This window comes from Chiloscyllium punctatum, chromosome 27 (assembly GCF_047496795.1).
Source record: "Chiloscyllium punctatum isolate Juve2018m chromosome 27, sChiPun1.3, whole genome shotgun sequence".
In the NCBI taxonomy this organism is placed as follows: domain Eukaryota; kingdom Metazoa; phylum Chordata; class Chondrichthyes; order Orectolobiformes; family Hemiscylliidae; genus Chiloscyllium; species Chiloscyllium punctatum.
Window position 1 is genome coordinate 29,264,731 of NC_092765.1, and position 17,224 is coordinate 29,281,954.

A 17,224-nucleotide genomic window follows, 5' to 3' on the forward strand; every position below is an offset into this window, starting at 1 on the left:
TGATGCACCATTTGTTACAGTTTGTCACCTGAAAAAAAATATTCTTATTCTGCTTCCTGTTAGTCAATCAGTCAGTCAATCTTATATCCACACTACCCCCTATTTTTCTCAATAAAGCTTTGACTGGACATTTTATCAAATGCCTTCTGAAAATTTAAGTACAGTGCATCCACTGGTTCCTTTTTCCACAGCATGTGTTACTTCCTTGAAGAGCTCCAATTGATTGGTCAAATATGATTTCCCTTTTACAAAACCATGTTAACGCTGATTATTTTGAACTTCACAATGTAGGACACTATTTAGCCCATCATGTTTGCATTGGCTGAGCATTTTAATTTGAGGAAGCTCAAATCTTTTAATTGTAACCCTGTACATTATTTAATATACTTTGAACCTATCCCATTACCCTGTTATAATTAGTCATAGGGAAAATGTTAGCTGTTAAGCTAATTGGCCTGTGTTTCCTGCTTTCTTCTTCTTCCCTTTTAAGTAAATATGTTACATTACTGATCTTCCAATCAAATAGATCAGAAAATGGTGAATGTGATACCTTTACTGAAACTACAGTTCTACATTATAGAACAAATCTGTTCCATAAAACAAACAAACAGCAAAAGTGATAACCAAGGATAAAGACAGAAGAATACAGAAAGAAAGAAAGAAAGACAGTAAGTTATATTTTCAAAAAGGAAATGGTGTTTGGTGTGATGGTAGCATAGAAGGCTGGATTCTTGGTGTTTATCTGGCATGTGATGGATAGAGTTCACAATCTACAACTTCCCACAAATTAAAGCCACTAAGCTCAAGGAGTACCTACCCTTTCTTGATTAATTTCTGCCAAGAAAATGCTGTTGTTCCTGTACAGATCTTCGTTCAAGGGATCATGCCAGTACTCTGCCTGTACCAAGCTAACATGAAAACAATAAATAAGTGAAATTAATTGATAGCCTTAAACAGCTACAAAAATGACTTGTTTAAAATGCACTACAACTCTTACGGTTAGGTTAAGGCAACTGAGGGTGGAAGACTGAGAGGTTAATGTCATGAATGGACCTCATTGGAGAAATCACAAAGAAAGAGCACAGGAGTCAACCAGGCACAATGTGCAAGTTTACAGAGGACAAGGTGGGTACCACGTTCATTATTACAAAAATGTGGGTGACACTGCTTTCTCCCCATGCCAAGGCAAACCTTGAGGCTGTTCAAAATGGGGATTGTTTAGTATACAGACAGTCAAATGTTTACAACAGATTTGAGAACCTTTGAGAGCACCTGAGTAGAAAATGCAAGCTTCCTCAATTCAATTTCACATTCAGATTCATAATGCAAAAACCAAGCAGATTGCTTTTGTGCTAATCTAATTCTCCAGTAATCATTATGTTTCAATAACAATAAACAAGATTAACTCACCCCTTTGGCATCTATACATTCAAAGTGATTAAATTTGGTTTGTATTTACAAAGTGTTTGTTGAACAAAAATAAAATCTGAAATGAGTTTACGCATGTTGATGCTGTTGTGGATCACAAAACATTGTGACACAAGGAGTTAAACCAAAGTATTCCATTAAGAATTTAAAAACTACAAAAAAAAGACAACTTTCCATTTACTGATCTGGTCACTTGCCTTCCTCCCCACCTTCCCAAAGTGAAATTACATTTTGTAATAAGATCATCTAATGCTCTCTTAGAACATAGAAAAGTACAGTACAGAAGAGGCCTTTCAGCCCACGATGTTGTACTGAGGATTATTCCTAATCTCAAATAACCTTGGCACCCCTTAATTCACTGCTGTCCATGTGCATTTCCAGCAGTCGCTTATATGTCCCTAATGATTCTGCTTCCACCAGCACAGCTGGCAATGCATTCCATGCATTCACATCTCTCTGCATAAAGAACCTTTCTCTGATGTCTCCTCTATACCTTTCTCCTAATATCTTAAAACAATGACCCTCTGTGCCAGTCAATTCTGCCCTGGGGAAAGGTCTCTGGCTATTGACTCTACCCATGCCTCTCATTACCTTGTATACCTCAATCAGGTCACCTCTCTTCCTCCTTCTCTCCAGAGAGAAAAGTCCAAGCTTAGCCAATCTCTCTTCATAAGATAAGCCCTCCAGTCCAGGCAACCTTCTTTGCACCCTCTCCAAAGCCTCCATATTTTTCCTATAGTAGGGTGACCAGAACTGGACATAATATTCCAAGTGTGGTCTCGCCAGGGTCTTGCAGAGCTACAGCAAAACCTCGCAGCTCTTAAACTCGATCCCCCTGTTAATGAAAGCCAAAACACCATATGCTTTCTTAACAACCCTATCCACTTGGGTGGCAACTTTGAGGGATCTATGCATTTGAACACCAAGATCCCTCTGTTCCTCCACATTGTCAAGAATCCTGTCTTTAATTCTATATTCAGCATTCATGTTCGACCTTCCAAACTGCATCACTTCGCATTTATTTAGGTTGAACTCCATCTGTTATTTCTCAGCCCAGCTCCGCATCCTGTCTATGTCGCACTGCAGCCTGCAATAGCCCTCGATGCTATCGACGACACCTCCAACCTTTATGTCATCTGCAAATTAACAAACCCACCCCTCAACCTTGTCATCCAAGTCATTTGTAAAAACTACAAAGAGCTGAGGCCCAAGAACAGAGCCCTGCGGGACACTACTCACCACTGACCTTCTGGCAGAATACTTTCCATCTACAACCATTCTCTGCCTTCTGTCAGCCAACCAATTCTGAATCCAGACAGCCAAAGCTCCCTGTATCCCATACCTCCTGAATTTATCAACGACCCTCTCATGGGCAACTTTATCAAATGCCTTGCTGAAGTCCACATACACAACATCCACTGCTCACCCTGTCTCGTCACCTCCTCAAAGAATTCAATATGATTTGTGAGGCACAACCTGTCCCTCACAAAACCATGCTGACTGCCTTTAATCATGCTATGCTTTTCCAAATAGTCATAAATCCTAACTCAGAATTCGTTCCAAAACCTTGCTGACCACAGACATAAGACTGACTGGTCTGTAATTGCTAGGGATTTCCCTATTCCCTTTTTTTCAAAAGAGGAACAACATTCACCTCCCTCCAATCCTCTGGTATGACTCCCGTGGAGAGTGAGGAAACAAAGCTTAGCAACCTTTCTTGCTTCCCAGAGCAACCTAGGATAAATTTGGTCTGGCCTTGGAGACTTCTCAATCTTAACATTTACCAAACTTTCCAGCACATCAACTTCATCAATCATGATCTGTTCAAGCCTGTTTCCCAGCTCCTCAAAGTTCTCATTCACAACAAGGTTCCTTTCCTTAGTGAAAACCAAAGCAAAAGACTCATTTAGGGCTTCCCCTATCTGCTCAGACTCCACGCACAAGTTCCCTATGTTATCCCTGACTGGTCCTACTTTCTCCCTGATCATTCTCTTATTCGTCACCTATGAGTAAAATGCCTTTGGGTTCTCCATAATCCTTTCTGCCAAGTCTTTTTCGTGCCCCCTCCCGGCTCTCCTCAGTCCACTTCTGAGCTCCTTTCTAGTAAGCCTGTAATCCTCTAAAGCTTTATTAGATCCTTGCTTCCTCCACCTTACGCAAGCTGCCTTCTTCCTTTTGAGGAGAAGCTCCTCTATTCTCATCATCCAAAAGTTCCTTAAACTTACCCCTTTTTACCTGTCTCAGAGGAACAAATTTGTGCATCACTTGCAACAACTGCTCCTTAAACAGTCTCCACATGTCTGTTGTGCCCTTTCTGTGGAACAATTGCTCCCAAGCTGTACTTCCCAACTCATGTCTGATAGCATCATAATTTCCTTTTCCCCAATTAAATATCTTCCCTTAGTAACTGCTCCTTTCCCTCTCCAAGGCTAACGTAAATGTGAGGCAATTGTGGTCACTGTCACCAAACTGTTCTCCCACCACGAGATATGATACTTGTCCTGGCTCATTGCCAAGCACCAAATCCAATATGGCCTCTCCCCTTGTTGGCCTGTCTACATACTAAGTAAGGAAACCCTCCTGAACACACCTGACAAAAAATGGCTCCATCCAAACCATCTACACTAAGGAGTTTCCAGTCAATATTGGGAAAGTTGAAGTCACCCATAACAACAACCCTGCTACATCTGCATTTTTCCAAAATCTGCTGGCTTGTGAGTTCTTAAATCCCCCTATTGCTATTAGGGGAGGGGGGGGGGGCTGTAGAAAACCCCCCATTGAGGTGGCTGCCCCTTGCTGTTCCTAACTTCCACCTATACTGACTCAGTAGACAGTCCTTCCTCAACAACCTTTGTTCTGTAGCTGTGACGCACTCTCTGATTAGCAATGCTACACCTCCTCCTCTTTTTTTTCCACCCTCCTTGTTCTTTCTAAATGATCTAAACCCTAGAACATCTAGCAACCATTCCTGCCCCTGTGAAATTCATGTCTCTGATTTTGTGGCCATAACGTAGTCCCAAGTACTCTTCTGTAATTGTTCTTCTGTACTTTCTTTAGAAAGTCCTGGGCAAAATCTAAATTGAACTTGAAAGTTTAAAGGAAGTCAAAAGCATACAGCAAGTTCCACTCAAGCACCTAAGTGTAGGATTTTTAACATCTCAAACAAAAATGTTATATGTGTTTTTAAAGACTTTACATTTAATTACAGCAGGCTATTTGCCCACAGAGTTTGCATTGATTTTTTTTTCTCTCCACTTCAATAAGACTCCAAAATCCACTCCCCATCTTGTCCCCCTATCCCGATTTTCGACCACTCATCAAATTAGCTAATCACTAATCCATGGTCATTCTAAAAGATGAGAGACCTAACAAACAATCCAGGTCTTTTTCAATATATAATTTCAGTTACATTACATTGTAAACGTTTGGTCTCAATTCTGTCTTACAATCTTATATTCCACCACCACTTGATGAAGGAGCAAAGATCCGAAGATTAGTGCTTCCAAATAAACCTGTTGGACTATAACCTGGTGGTGTTGTGTGATTTTTAACTTTGTACACCACAGTCCAACACCAACACCTCCAAATCATGACTGCTTTAATGAAACAACCATTTTTTTCCAACTCACCTTTCAATCCTGTTTTTTCTCATACCAGACAACTCGTTCACGAATCTGCACTTTATCTTTTCTCTGCCTCAGTGTGGAGCCCAAAACTGGACAGTGATGTGCCAAAGCTTTTTTTTAAAAAAGATTCATTAATGGTCTCAACTTTCATATAATTCTTTTGCCATAATACCCAAGACCTCCAGTTCTCTTAAAATAAAACTTGGTTGTCATGTGAAACACAACCTGCAAACATCTTCAATCTTCCATCACTTTTCTTCCATGCAAATTATAATCTTTGTTTTAAAAAGTATCACCTTACACTTAGTGCATCAAATTCCATTTGCTACTTGCAGTTTTGTGTCTTTATGTTTTTACTATGTCTCATAACTTAATATCTTCAAGTTTAAACTAGGTCTATCATTGATACATGCAAATAGAAGTAGTTTTAGGATAAAACCTTGTTGGGTGGCACTGCTAAGTTTAATTACTTTGAGAAACTGCTCTCACCTATTACCTACTCTCTGATCAGTTTGTAAAAAACAGATTTCCTCCTCAGACTTCAAACTTCAAAACCAAATCCTCAATCTTCTCCAAATGCTTTACAGAAATATACGGTCAAAGGCCTTTGAGTTAATGTGCATCATCTCAGCTCTATTTCCCCAACCATTACAGCAGTCAGTTCAAATACACTAGCTAGCAACCACAATGTTCCTTCCTGAAATTATTACAGTCAGTTGTTATAGCTGTTCCGTTCTCATACAATCCCGTGTTATAAGAAAATCACATAATAGCAGCACCATTTAAACTAATGGGGTCAGAATTGTGTTATAACCAGTACACAGTTTAGATGTTCGTACTATAGAAACAGTGTGCCCAATTCATCAAGTCATAGTGAATTCACATTAACAAAACATGCATTATAGCAGAACAACTTGTATATAGAAACCAAAGTAAGATGTTATGATAGTTATTTCAATTATTCCCCTTATCAGGATGTGGTTTTTATTATTTCATTCTTATAACTGGACAATACATGACACTGAGCAACCTATTCATATTTCACTAGAGATATAGACAATTTATGAAATGACCAAGATTCAACGGTATCTTAATTTGTCTCAGTACTGGTAATACTTACTGCTGTTGAATTGGACTACTGTAAGCACCCAAATTTAACATCTTTCTTATCCAGTTGCATATGTGGGAACTCTCTCCAGGACAGTGTGGTAAACCATACACACCTAATGGGGCAGCAATGTGACAAAGAAATAGTCAGAAACTAGTCTGAAGAAAAGATCTGAAATAACAATTTTTTGAAAAAAAAGACGAGTCATAGAGCACAGAAACAGACCCTTTCATCCAACTCGTCATGCTGACTATAATCCCAAATTAAACTAGTCCCACTTGCCTACACTTGGCCTATATCCCTCCAAACATTTTATTCATGTACATATCCAAATGTCATTTAAATGTTCTAACTGTACCTGCATCCATCACCTCCTCCAGAACTTCATTCCACACACAAACCACTCTCTTAAAAAAGGTTGCCCCTGTGTCCTTTTTAAATCTTTCGCTGCTCACCTTAAAAGATATGCCCCCAGTCTTGAAATCCCCCACCTTAGGGAAAAGACACCTGCCATTCACCTTATACCCCTCATGATTTTAAAACCTCTATAAAAGGTCACCCCTCAACTCCTATAATCACAGTGAAAAAAGTCCCAGCCTATCCAGCCTCTCCTTACAACTCAAATTCTCCATTCCCAGCAACATTCTGGTAAATCTCCGAACCCTCTCCAGCTTATTAATATCCTTCTATAACAAGTTTACCAGAACTGGACACAGTACTCCAGAAGTATTAGGAAGTAACTGTGGAGTCTGTGGGTATGTAATGGATATTGGTAGAGAGCTGAAACAAAATTGATTAATTTTTCTATTTCTGGACAAGAGGGCAGGTGAAAATTGAGACCTTGAGTGAGGCTTGCAAGCTAGGAGACTTTACGAGAGTGTTTCCAGTAGCAGAGGTAAACTGAATGACAGCTTTGTGAATGGGAGGTACCAGAGAGAAGTATCCTTTATTTTTGCAGAGTGCAGATGACTATTGACTTTTCTGATACTATTTTCCAACACTTTTGTGAGCTGCAACAGCAAAGCTGTCTCCATCTAGATTGAATGGGTGTGATTCAATGGCCTCATGATTTTAAACCCTCTATAATGGTCACCCCTCAGTCTCCTACACTCCAGTGAAAAGTCTCAGCTATCCAGCTTCTCCTTATAACTCAAACCTTCCATCCCCAGCAACATCCTGGTAAATCTTTTCTGAACCCTCTCCAGCTACATAACATTCTTCCTATAAATGGGTGACCAGAACTGGACACAGTACTCCAGGAATGGCCTCACCAACATCAGGTACAACTTCAACATGACATCCCAACTCCTATACTCAAAAGTCTGAGCAATGAAGGCAAACATGCTAAACACCTTGCTAATCACCCTGTGATTATATGACAAACTTCAAAGAATTAGGTAACTGAACCCCTAGGTGTCTCTGTTCCGCAACACCCAAGCCATACTTTTAATTGTGTATAGGTCCTGCCCTTGTTTGCTTTAAAAAAAATGCAATACTTTGCACTTATCCAAATTAAACTCCATCTGCCACTCCTCAATCCATTGAACCAATCGATCAAGATTGTCTTTGTAATCTTAGATAACCTTCTTCATTGCCCACTATACCACCAATTTTGACTAGAACTCAGGCTAAGTCTATACAGCGTATCATGGAGTATTCAGTGGGATTTATCCCAAGCTGTCTCAAAGACAACTTGTACACCCACACATAATAAATTAGTTAAAGAGAACAAGTTTGGTTTTAAACTTTGCAATCCACTGAGAAATGGCATATCAGGGGAGAGGTGACACTGAAATGGGGAGGAAAGGAAGAAGCCACAAGAGAGAAAACAATGTGGGGAATGCAGCCAGAAAGTGGCTGATATTTTCTTTTGGGTAGCTGGGGAGAACAGATGATGCTAGATATGTTCAGCTTCCAGAGTGTCACAGAGTCATACAACACGGAAACAGACCCTTCAGTACACACCAACCACAAATCCTAAACTGATCCAGTCCCATTTGCTAGCATTTGGCCCATATCCCTCTAAAGCCTTCTTGTTCATGTACCCATCAAGATGCCCCTGAAATGGGCAATTGTACCTGCTTCCATCACTTTCTCAGCCAGCTTGTTCCATATAAGCACCAACCTTTGCATGAAAAAGATGCCCTCTTAAATCTTTCCTCTCATCATAAACCCAGCCTCCTTGTTTTGGACTCCCCTACCCTTCTGAGGGAGCCCTGCACTTATGGAGCACTTTTTAAATCTTAGCTATTCATGCCCCTTGATTTTAGAAACCGCTAGATACTTATGTTATTTTATGAGTTTCTGTCTAATTTCACCAGCATTCTATGATTTGAGTATTGCATAACTGATTCTAATGTTTAGTGAACAGGAAAGATTCCAGCGACACTTTATATTTTAAATGGTCTCTGAGAGGAAACAAGGACCGGGGTTTTTGTGGCAGCAGACGGGATTTAAGGATGGTGTGTTGCTTTCCTGGTGCTAGAGTGAAAGACATCGCGGACAGAGTGCAGGACATCCTCAAGGACGAGGGTGAAGAGCCCGAGGTGGTGGTACACGTCGGCACAAATGATGTCGGGAAGAAGAGGAGGAACATACTACAGCGAGACTTCGCAGAACTAGGAAGAAGGCTAAAAAGCAGGACGTCCAAGGTGGTTATCTCCAGTTTGCTTCCAGTTCCTCGGGCTAGTGTGGCCAGAAACCGGGAGATAATGGACGTGAACGTGTGGTTGGGGAACTGGTGCAGGAAGCAAGGTTTCAAGTTCTTGGATCACTGGGGTATATTTTATGGTAACCATAAATTCTACAAGAGAGACGGCTTGCACCTTAATAGAACAGGGATCGGCATTCTGGCAGGCAGGTTTTCTGCTGCAACACCACTACATTTAAACTAAGTAGCGGGGGGAGGGGACAAGCTGGATGCTTAAAAAGGAAATTGAAGGGGTAGTTAGAACAAGAGAAGTCAAGAAAGACAACTGTATCAAGGAGGCAGAAAACTGGAAAAGGTATCATGCTGTAAAGTTGAGTGAAATAAGGGTTGAGGGGAAGGGTGAGAGCAGTAACAAATTAAAAATTCTATATATGAATGCACGAAGCATTAGACACAAGGTGGATGAGCTGGAGGTTCTTTTGGAAATTGGCAGATACGATATTGTGGGGATAACTGAGACGTGGCTTCATGGGGACAGGGCCTGGGAAATGAATATTCAAGGCTACACATGTTATCGTAAGGATAGACTGACGGGCAGAGGGGGTGGGGTGGCCTTGTTGGTAAGGGAGGATATTCAGTCCCTTGCGCGGGCGGACCTAGAGTCAGGGGATGTAGAGTCAGTGTGGATAGAGCTTCGAAACACTAAGGGTAAAAAGACCCTCATGGGAGTCATCTACAGGCCCCCAAACAGTAGTCTGGATGTTGGAGGTAAGTTGAATCAGGAGCTGAAATTGGCTTGTCGCAAAGATGTTACTACAGTTGTTATGGGGGATTTTAACATGCAGGTAGACTGGGAGAATCAGGATGGTATCGGGCCTCAAGAAAGAGACTTTGTGGAGTGCCTCAGAGATGGATTTTTAGAGCAGCTGGTGCTGGAGCCGACCAGGGATAAGGCGATTCTGGATCTGGTATTGTGTAACGAACCAGAATTGGTCAGTGACCTCGAAGTGAAGGAGCCATTGGGAAGTAGTGACCATAATACAATAAGCTTCAATCTGCAATTTGAGAGGGAGTGGGTACAATCTGAAGTGACAATATTTCAGTTGAATAAAGGGAAATATGGAGCTATGAGGGAGCAACTGGCCAAAGTTCAATGGTTCAATACCTTAACAGGGAAGACCGTGGAGGAACAATGGTGGATATTTCTGTGTATAATGCAGAAGATGCAGGATCAGTTCATTCCTAAAAGGAAGAAAGATCCCAGGAGGAGACATGGGCGGCCGTGGCTGACAAGGGAAGTAAAGAAACATATAAGGTTAAAAGAGAAAAAGTATAACTTAGCGAAGATAAGCGGGAAAACGGAGGACTGGGAAGCTTTTAAAGAACAACAGAGGATTAGTAAGAAGGAAATACGCAGAGAAAAAAATGAGGTACGAAGGTAAACTGGCCAAGAATATAAAGGAGGATAGTAAAAGCTTTTTTAGGTATGTCCAAGGCAAAAAAATGGTTAGGACAAAAATTGGGCCCTTGAAGACAGAAGCAGGGGAATATATTACTGGGAACGAAGAAATGGCAGAGGAATTAAATGGGTACTTCAGATCTGTGTTCACTGGGGAAGACACAAGCAATCTCCCTGAGGTAACAGTGGCTGAAGGACCTGAACTTAAGGGAATTTCTATTTGCCAGGATTTGGTGTTGGAGAGACTGTTAGGTCTGAAGGTTGATAAGTCTCCGGGACCTGATGGCCTGCATCCCAGGGTACTGAAGGAGGTGGCTCGGGAAATCGTGGATGCGCTGGTGATTATTTTCCAGAGTTCAATAGAATCGGGGTCGGTTCCTGAGGATTGGAGGGTGGCTAATGTTGTGCCACTTTTTAAGAAGGGTGGGCGGGAGAAAGCAGGAAATTATAGACCAGTTAGTCTGACCTCAGTGGTGGGAAAGATGCTGGAGTCTATTATAAAGGATGAAATTACGGCACATCTGGATAATAGTAACAGGATAGGACAGAGTCAGCATGGATTTATGAAGGGGAAATCATGCTTGACTAATCTTCTTGAATTTTTTGAGGATGTAACTCGGAAGATGGACGAGGGAGATCCAGTGGATGTAATGTACCTGGACTTTCAGAAAGCTTTTGATAAAGTCCCACACAAGAGGTTAGTGAGTAAAATTAGGGCGCACGGGATTGGGGGCAAAGTACTAGATTGGATAGAGAATTGGTTGGCTAATAGGAAACAAAGGGTAGTGATTAACGGCTCCATTTCAAAATGGCAGGCAGTGACCAGTGGGGTACCGCAGGGATCCGTGCTGGGACCGCAGCTTTTTACAATATATGTAAATGATATAGAAGATGGTATCAGCAATAACATTAGCAAATTTGCTGATGACACAAAGCTAGGTGGTAGGGTGAAATGTGATGAGGATGTTAGGGGATTACAGGGTGACCTGGACAAGTTAGGTGAGTGGGCAGATGCATGGCAGATGCAGTTTAATGTGGATAAATGTCTGGTTATCCACTTTGGTGGCAAGAACAGGAAGGCAGATTACTACCTCAATGGTATCAAATTAGGTAAAGGGGCTGTTCAGAGAGATCTGGGTGTTCTTGTCCACCAGTCAATGAAGGCAAGCATGCAGGTACAGCAGGCCGTGAAGAAGGCTAATAGCATGCTGGCCTTCATAACAAGAGGGATTGAGTATAGAAGCAAAGAGGTGCTTCTGCAGCTGTACAGGGCCCTGGTGAGACCACACCTGGAGTACTGTGTACAGTTCTGGTCTCCAAATTTGAGGAAAGACATTCTGGCTATTGAGGGAGTGCAGCGTAGGTTCACGAGGTCAATTCCTGGAATGGCAGGATTGCCTTACACGGAAAGACTGAAGCGACTGGGCTTGTATACCCTTGAGTTTAGAAGACTGAGAGGGAATCTGATTGAAACGTATAGGATTATGAAAGGACTGGACACTCTGGCAGGAGGGAACATATTTCCGTTGATGGGGAGTGCCGAACCAGAGGACACAACTTAAAAATACGGGGTAGACCATTTAGGACAGAGATGAGGAGAAACTACTTCACCCAGAGAGTGGTGGCTGTGTGGAATGCTCTGCCCCAGAGGGCAGTGGAGGCCCAGTCTCTGGATTCTTTTAAGAAAGAATTGGATAGAGCTCTTAAAGATAGTGGAGTCAAGGGGTATGGAGAGAAGGCTGGAACAGGATACTGATTAGGAATGATCAGCCATGACCATATTGAATGGCGGTGCAGGCTCGAAGGGCAGAATGGCCTACTCCTGCATCTATTGTCTATTGTCTATTGTCTAAGGACACCAGTGAGTCAATTACCATCATCAGTAGGAATAGGTGGTGATGACAGTTGATTTTTATATCCAAACTGGGCCAAATAAGTGCTCGATAAGAAACACATTGCTTCAGTGTGATAGCTGATCATCATGGACCTAATTAAAATAGCACCCACTTTTCATGTCTGCCTCAGTTTTAGGTGCAGTTAGCAGGCTGATTTTTGCATTTGTCAGTAACAAAAAGGAACATATGTTCTATGTTAATGATCAACTCTATTGAAGGGTAGTTAACTGAGAAGGTAGTTTCAGTTGAAATTTTAGAAAGGGTGAAGCACTGGAATGTTATAACAGATACTTCAATAAGAGTACAGGGAGGCTGTGATGTAATGACATTCTACCTTAAATAGTCCTTTGATCATGTGATCTCAACATTACCACCTTCACAGGTAGTAATTATGGAACAGTTGCTCATTTTCACAGCAGGTTTGTCATACAATTGCAGTAAACAAACATTTCAGCCTTTGAAAGTTATGCATTTAAATGGAGCAAACCAAACTAGAAAACATTACCTTGATGTTGGGCTCCAAATGTGATGAGGTTTTTCATTGCAGGAGAAGGACATCTCTGTGCCACAGCTCTTCTATAACAAATGGAAAATCAGGCAATTTTTTTTTATTGAAAAAAGATCATTGGTAGTGAAGTGTTTTGTAATATCCTGAAGATTTAAAAAGTGCTCCATAAGTGCAGGGCCACCTCAGAAGGTAAACCCTATTGGTCTTCACACTTACATAAACTGACCTCCTTGAGAGAAGCCCATTGCATTGTATCCATTTTGTAGCTTCTTATCGTTGGACAGTATGTTACATACCATCTCAACTTGGTGATTTACATTCATGAAGTAACTGTTCTCAATTTCCTTTAAAAAAAAAGACAGATTTTGTGTGTAAGGTTGTATCACTAACAGTAGATAAGGCTAGATCATAGAGTTTGCTTATTTTTGAAAAACCTGTAAAATCCTCTTGGGTACAATGCATATAGTTGTCAGTACAAAGGAACCACACTATTAATAGACAGCATTTCCAGGGAGGGAAAACATTATAGATGCAGAAATCAGAGGTAAGCTAGATCTTCCTAAGTACCTGAGAGACTATAAAAATCAAAACACAATGTAAACTTTAATACACCCTCTTTATATAATTTGTCTTTTCTCCAGATTTTCTTTCAGACAGCATCAAATGTGGTCACTATAAGCATGCATTTCCTGTGCATGGCCTGTGTGGAACTTAATCACACTACTCATCAGAAAGCAAAGAGGGGTTAACAGCACAGCTGAGTCATTTTTTATGTTGATCCTAATAAGATGTATTCTATGCAAACATTTCCACTGGGAAGTGCCAGGCAAATAGGAAATATGAACTCTGCTTTGTTATAACTTGTATGGTGGGCGGCACGGTGGCACAGTGGTTAGCACTGTTGCCTCACAGCGCCTGAGATCCGGGTTCAATTCCCGCCTCAGGTGACTAACTGTGTGGAGTTTGCACGTTCTCCCCGTGTCTGCGTGGGTTTCCTCCGGGTGCTCCGGTTTCCTCCCACAGTCCAAAGATGTGCAGGTTAGGTGAATTGGCCATGCTAAATTGCCCCTAGTGTTAGGTAAGGGGTAAAATTTAGGGATATGGGTGGGTTGCGCTTCGGCGGGGCGGTGTGGACTTGTTGGGCCGAAGGGCCTGTTTCCACACTGTAAGTAATCTAATCTAATAACCATGACTTGTGGTATAGCATATTTAAAGCTTCCTAACTAGTTAAGAAACCAGTTTTTTTTAAATCGACCACTCCAAAATAAGCTATTTAGCATGTTACCAAACTGATTTCTCCAGGATCACATTTTAAATCATATTTAAATAATTCAAAGTTTATTTGACAGCAATAAATTCAGTCACAGCATTTTAACTTTCGCATCACAATAATCATACCTAACTTCATTCTACCTTATTAAGACCTACCTCAGTAGCACTTTTTCCAATTTTCAAGGATAACACATAACTTCCTGGGACAGTTTCTTTCACCAGTTTAATAAATTTCAGGGTAAATGCTTTACAACAGCTATCACCTAAAAATAATCAAGTTGTATAGAAATCAGAACACTGAAACATCACTATTACTATTGAACACACTGACAATTTTAGTAGTAAGGATTATTTCAGCAAGTTTATTAGTCAAGGTAGAATCCTGTTGCAGACTGAGAGATTTATACATTTATAATACTTGCAGTAAGTTTGTATTTTGAAGTAGTGATATAGATGGGTATAGGCTTTCCCATGTCTGAAGGAACTAATAATTAACATGAGTGATTCTATAGCCATTGTGATTAAACATCATTGCGGGCCAGTTTTCAGAACTGAGTTTTATTTACATTACATAGGGCTTACCTTGCAAGGTAAACAATTGCACCTCAAGGTTTCTGTAAAAAATTTTTGGACCTGTTTTTAAACTTGGGGAAACACCTACAGCTTAGTGAGAGATCTTTTAATTTCAATTTTGTACTTTTACAGGGAGAAAGCTGCTCCTGAGAAGAGGAGAAGATACCCTTGTTAACATTAGATTACCTTAAAGTCAACAGATCAGAACTGTTGGTTAACATCCTGAAAAGATTATTTGAAGCTGAGAATGTTTGAGCTCAGCTGTATGATAGCTTCTTCCTGGAGCTGTCAGATTTTCCAGATGGGATTGGAAGTTAAATTAAGCACATTGAGGTGTCAGAGAAAAAGAATTTTGTAGTGCGAGTACTATGCACGTTTGCTTTTTGGGTAACATACAGAGATGTTTTGGGATTAATGGTGTTACATTTCACCATACATTTCAAAACTTAAGTTTCTTAGAAGTTAACTGGCTAGTTTATTCTATTTTATTTTCATTCCTTTTGCTTCATAAACTCCTTTTACTGTGAAAAAAAATGCAACATTGCACACTTATTTCAGTAAGAGACCACTTCATCAAAACCAAAACATTTTGATCAATAATACCAAATTTCAGTCTGGGATCCAAATTGTTCCACAATAGCATCAGGTGGGATCAATACAGGTTCAAATGCAAATAAACTAAATTTTGAACAATTCTGTTAATACATAACAAAAAGTAAAACGGATTATAATAACTCAATGTTAGAAATACACTACCTATTATGCAAAATGGTTTGCTTACTCTTGACAAAAACATGAATAATTGTTACTGCTATGCCTTGAACAAAGTCCAACTTTAGTTTTATATCTGATTATATAGTAATAGGATTTAGTTGTCTTAACCTCACAAGACAGCTTCAAATAAATGAAAATTTAAGGGTTTACATTTTTTTTTAAATGTTAACCATTGCGGGCTGGTCGTATAACGCCAAAACTAAGTGCACTTTCCTGTTTTGTGGATTCTAAATCAACAATTTACAATCCGTAAACATGTTCAAAAATCAAAGTGAAATGCACAAGCATATGATCAAACGAGGGATTCACCCATGATCTGTCAGTCCCCGGTTAACTCCGTTTCTAAAGTCTGTTTACGTTGAGATAATGTTTTCCCCGCCGTCTTACCCATGCCATGCCAAATGACCACCGGTACTGGCTCCGTGTCGTTACTGGTGGTCTTCCATGAGACGGTTTCCCAGACGAAGAAAAACCAGAAAATTACCAAAATCCATCCTCTTCCATGCGCAGACATCTTACTCAGTCATATGAGCCGTGTTGTCACATGATCTTAGAGTTTGTAATTGGTCAGGAATAGGAGTCTGTCTAGTTCCCTTTACTTGCTACAGTGCTGGTTAACTGTGAAATACTGTTTTCATTTTTACCCATCTAGAAGTGTCTGCAGTGTTGAATAGTTGAAGATATTAAGACACCGAGTATCCATTCTTGATATTGTGAAAGATCATAAACCTGAAGTTTGTTTCTCCCGACTGAGTAATTTCAGTGTGTTTGTTTTTTGTCAGGTTTCCAGCATCCTCAGTACAGTATTTCGATTTTGTGTTTGAGCAGTTATATTGCTTGGATTGTGTACAGTGAAATGCCTTTTAAGTTTGTTCTTTGGATGTAAATCAGCTTGCCCACTCTAATTGCGTTGGTGATGTTTATGTGAGCCACATTCCCAAACCACTGCAGACTAAATAGAAACGTAGAAAATAGCAATAAGCTATTTGGCCGTTTGACCTTGCTGTGCCATTATTAATGATGATGTTTGATTATTCAACTCAATACCCTGTTCCTGCTTTTTCAATGTTTTGGCCTGAACCGCTTTCCATGGTAGAGATTCCATATGTTCACCACTCTTTGGGTGAAGAAATTTCATCTCATCTCACTCTTCGGGTGAAGAAATTTCACCTCATCTCAGCCTTTGTCTACACCATATCAGTAGACTATGACCCCTGGTTCTAGCAAATTTCTGCATTTACCCTGTCTAGTCCTGTTAGAATTTTAGAGGTTACACTCCTTATTCTTCGAATGTCAATGAAAGTATTCCTAACTGATCCTATCTGTTTTCATATGTTAGTCCTGATGTCCCAGGAATCAGTCTGATAAATCTTCATTGCACTCTCTCTATAGCCAGAATATCCTTCCTCAGATAAGGTGGCCAAACTGCAAGCAATACTCCAGGTGTAGTCTCATCAAAGCTGAACAACTGCAGTAAGACTTCCCTGCTCCTGTACTCGAATCCTTTCACAATGAAGGTGTCGGAGAAATTAGCCCAATAAAGCAGAGATCACAAAATGCAGATCGAAGTGAAATTAACAAACTTTTTATTAACAGTCTGTCCAGGTAGCCAAAACTCTCTTCCCCAAGATGAGAATCAAGCCAGTTTTTATAAGAATACTGTACAATGATGCTAATTTAATATATTAGCAAAGAAATTATCTGAAGAATATCCTGAAAGTAGATACAATGAAGTATCTGGTAGCATCAATCAGTTCTTAATGGGATCAGAAGATTCCAGCTCTCTTCGAGGGTAGGTGAGAATGTCCCTTTACTTGGCCGTAAGGTATTTCCATGTTTTTCTCCAACCTCTACATCGGGGAGAAGGTACAGAAGCCTGAACACACGCACCAGCCAGTTTGGAAACAGTTTCTACCCGACTGTTGTTATAA

The 17,224-nt window shown here is 40.4% G+C and overlaps 1 protein-coding gene across 2 annotated transcripts in view; it reads right to left on the reverse strand.

The window, feature by feature from the left end:
- The window catches only part of LOC140453599 (palmitoyl-protein thioesterase 1-like), a 28,563-nt gene extending 12,726 nt beyond the window's left edge, over positions 1-15,837 (reverse strand). The window contains exons 1-6 of one of the 2 annotated variants that reach the window (XM_072548415.1): positions 15,681-15,837; positions 14,103-14,209; positions 12,891-13,018; positions 12,672-12,742; positions 6,175-6,277; positions 818-908 (exon numbers count right to left, since the gene is read on the reverse strand). In XM_072548415.1, the coding sequence (XP_072404516.1) occupies positions 818-908; positions 6,175-6,277; positions 12,672-12,742; positions 12,891-13,018; positions 14,103-14,209; positions 15,681-15,807 (627 nt within the window). In that variant the 5' untranslated portion in view covers positions 15,808-15,837. The remainder of the gene's footprint in view (positions 1-817; positions 909-6,174; positions 6,278-12,671; positions 12,743-12,890; positions 13,019-14,102; positions 14,210-15,680) is intronic. The other variant, XM_072548416.1, reaches the window with a different exon arrangement.
- Positions 15,838-17,224: the final 1,387 nt, after the last annotated feature.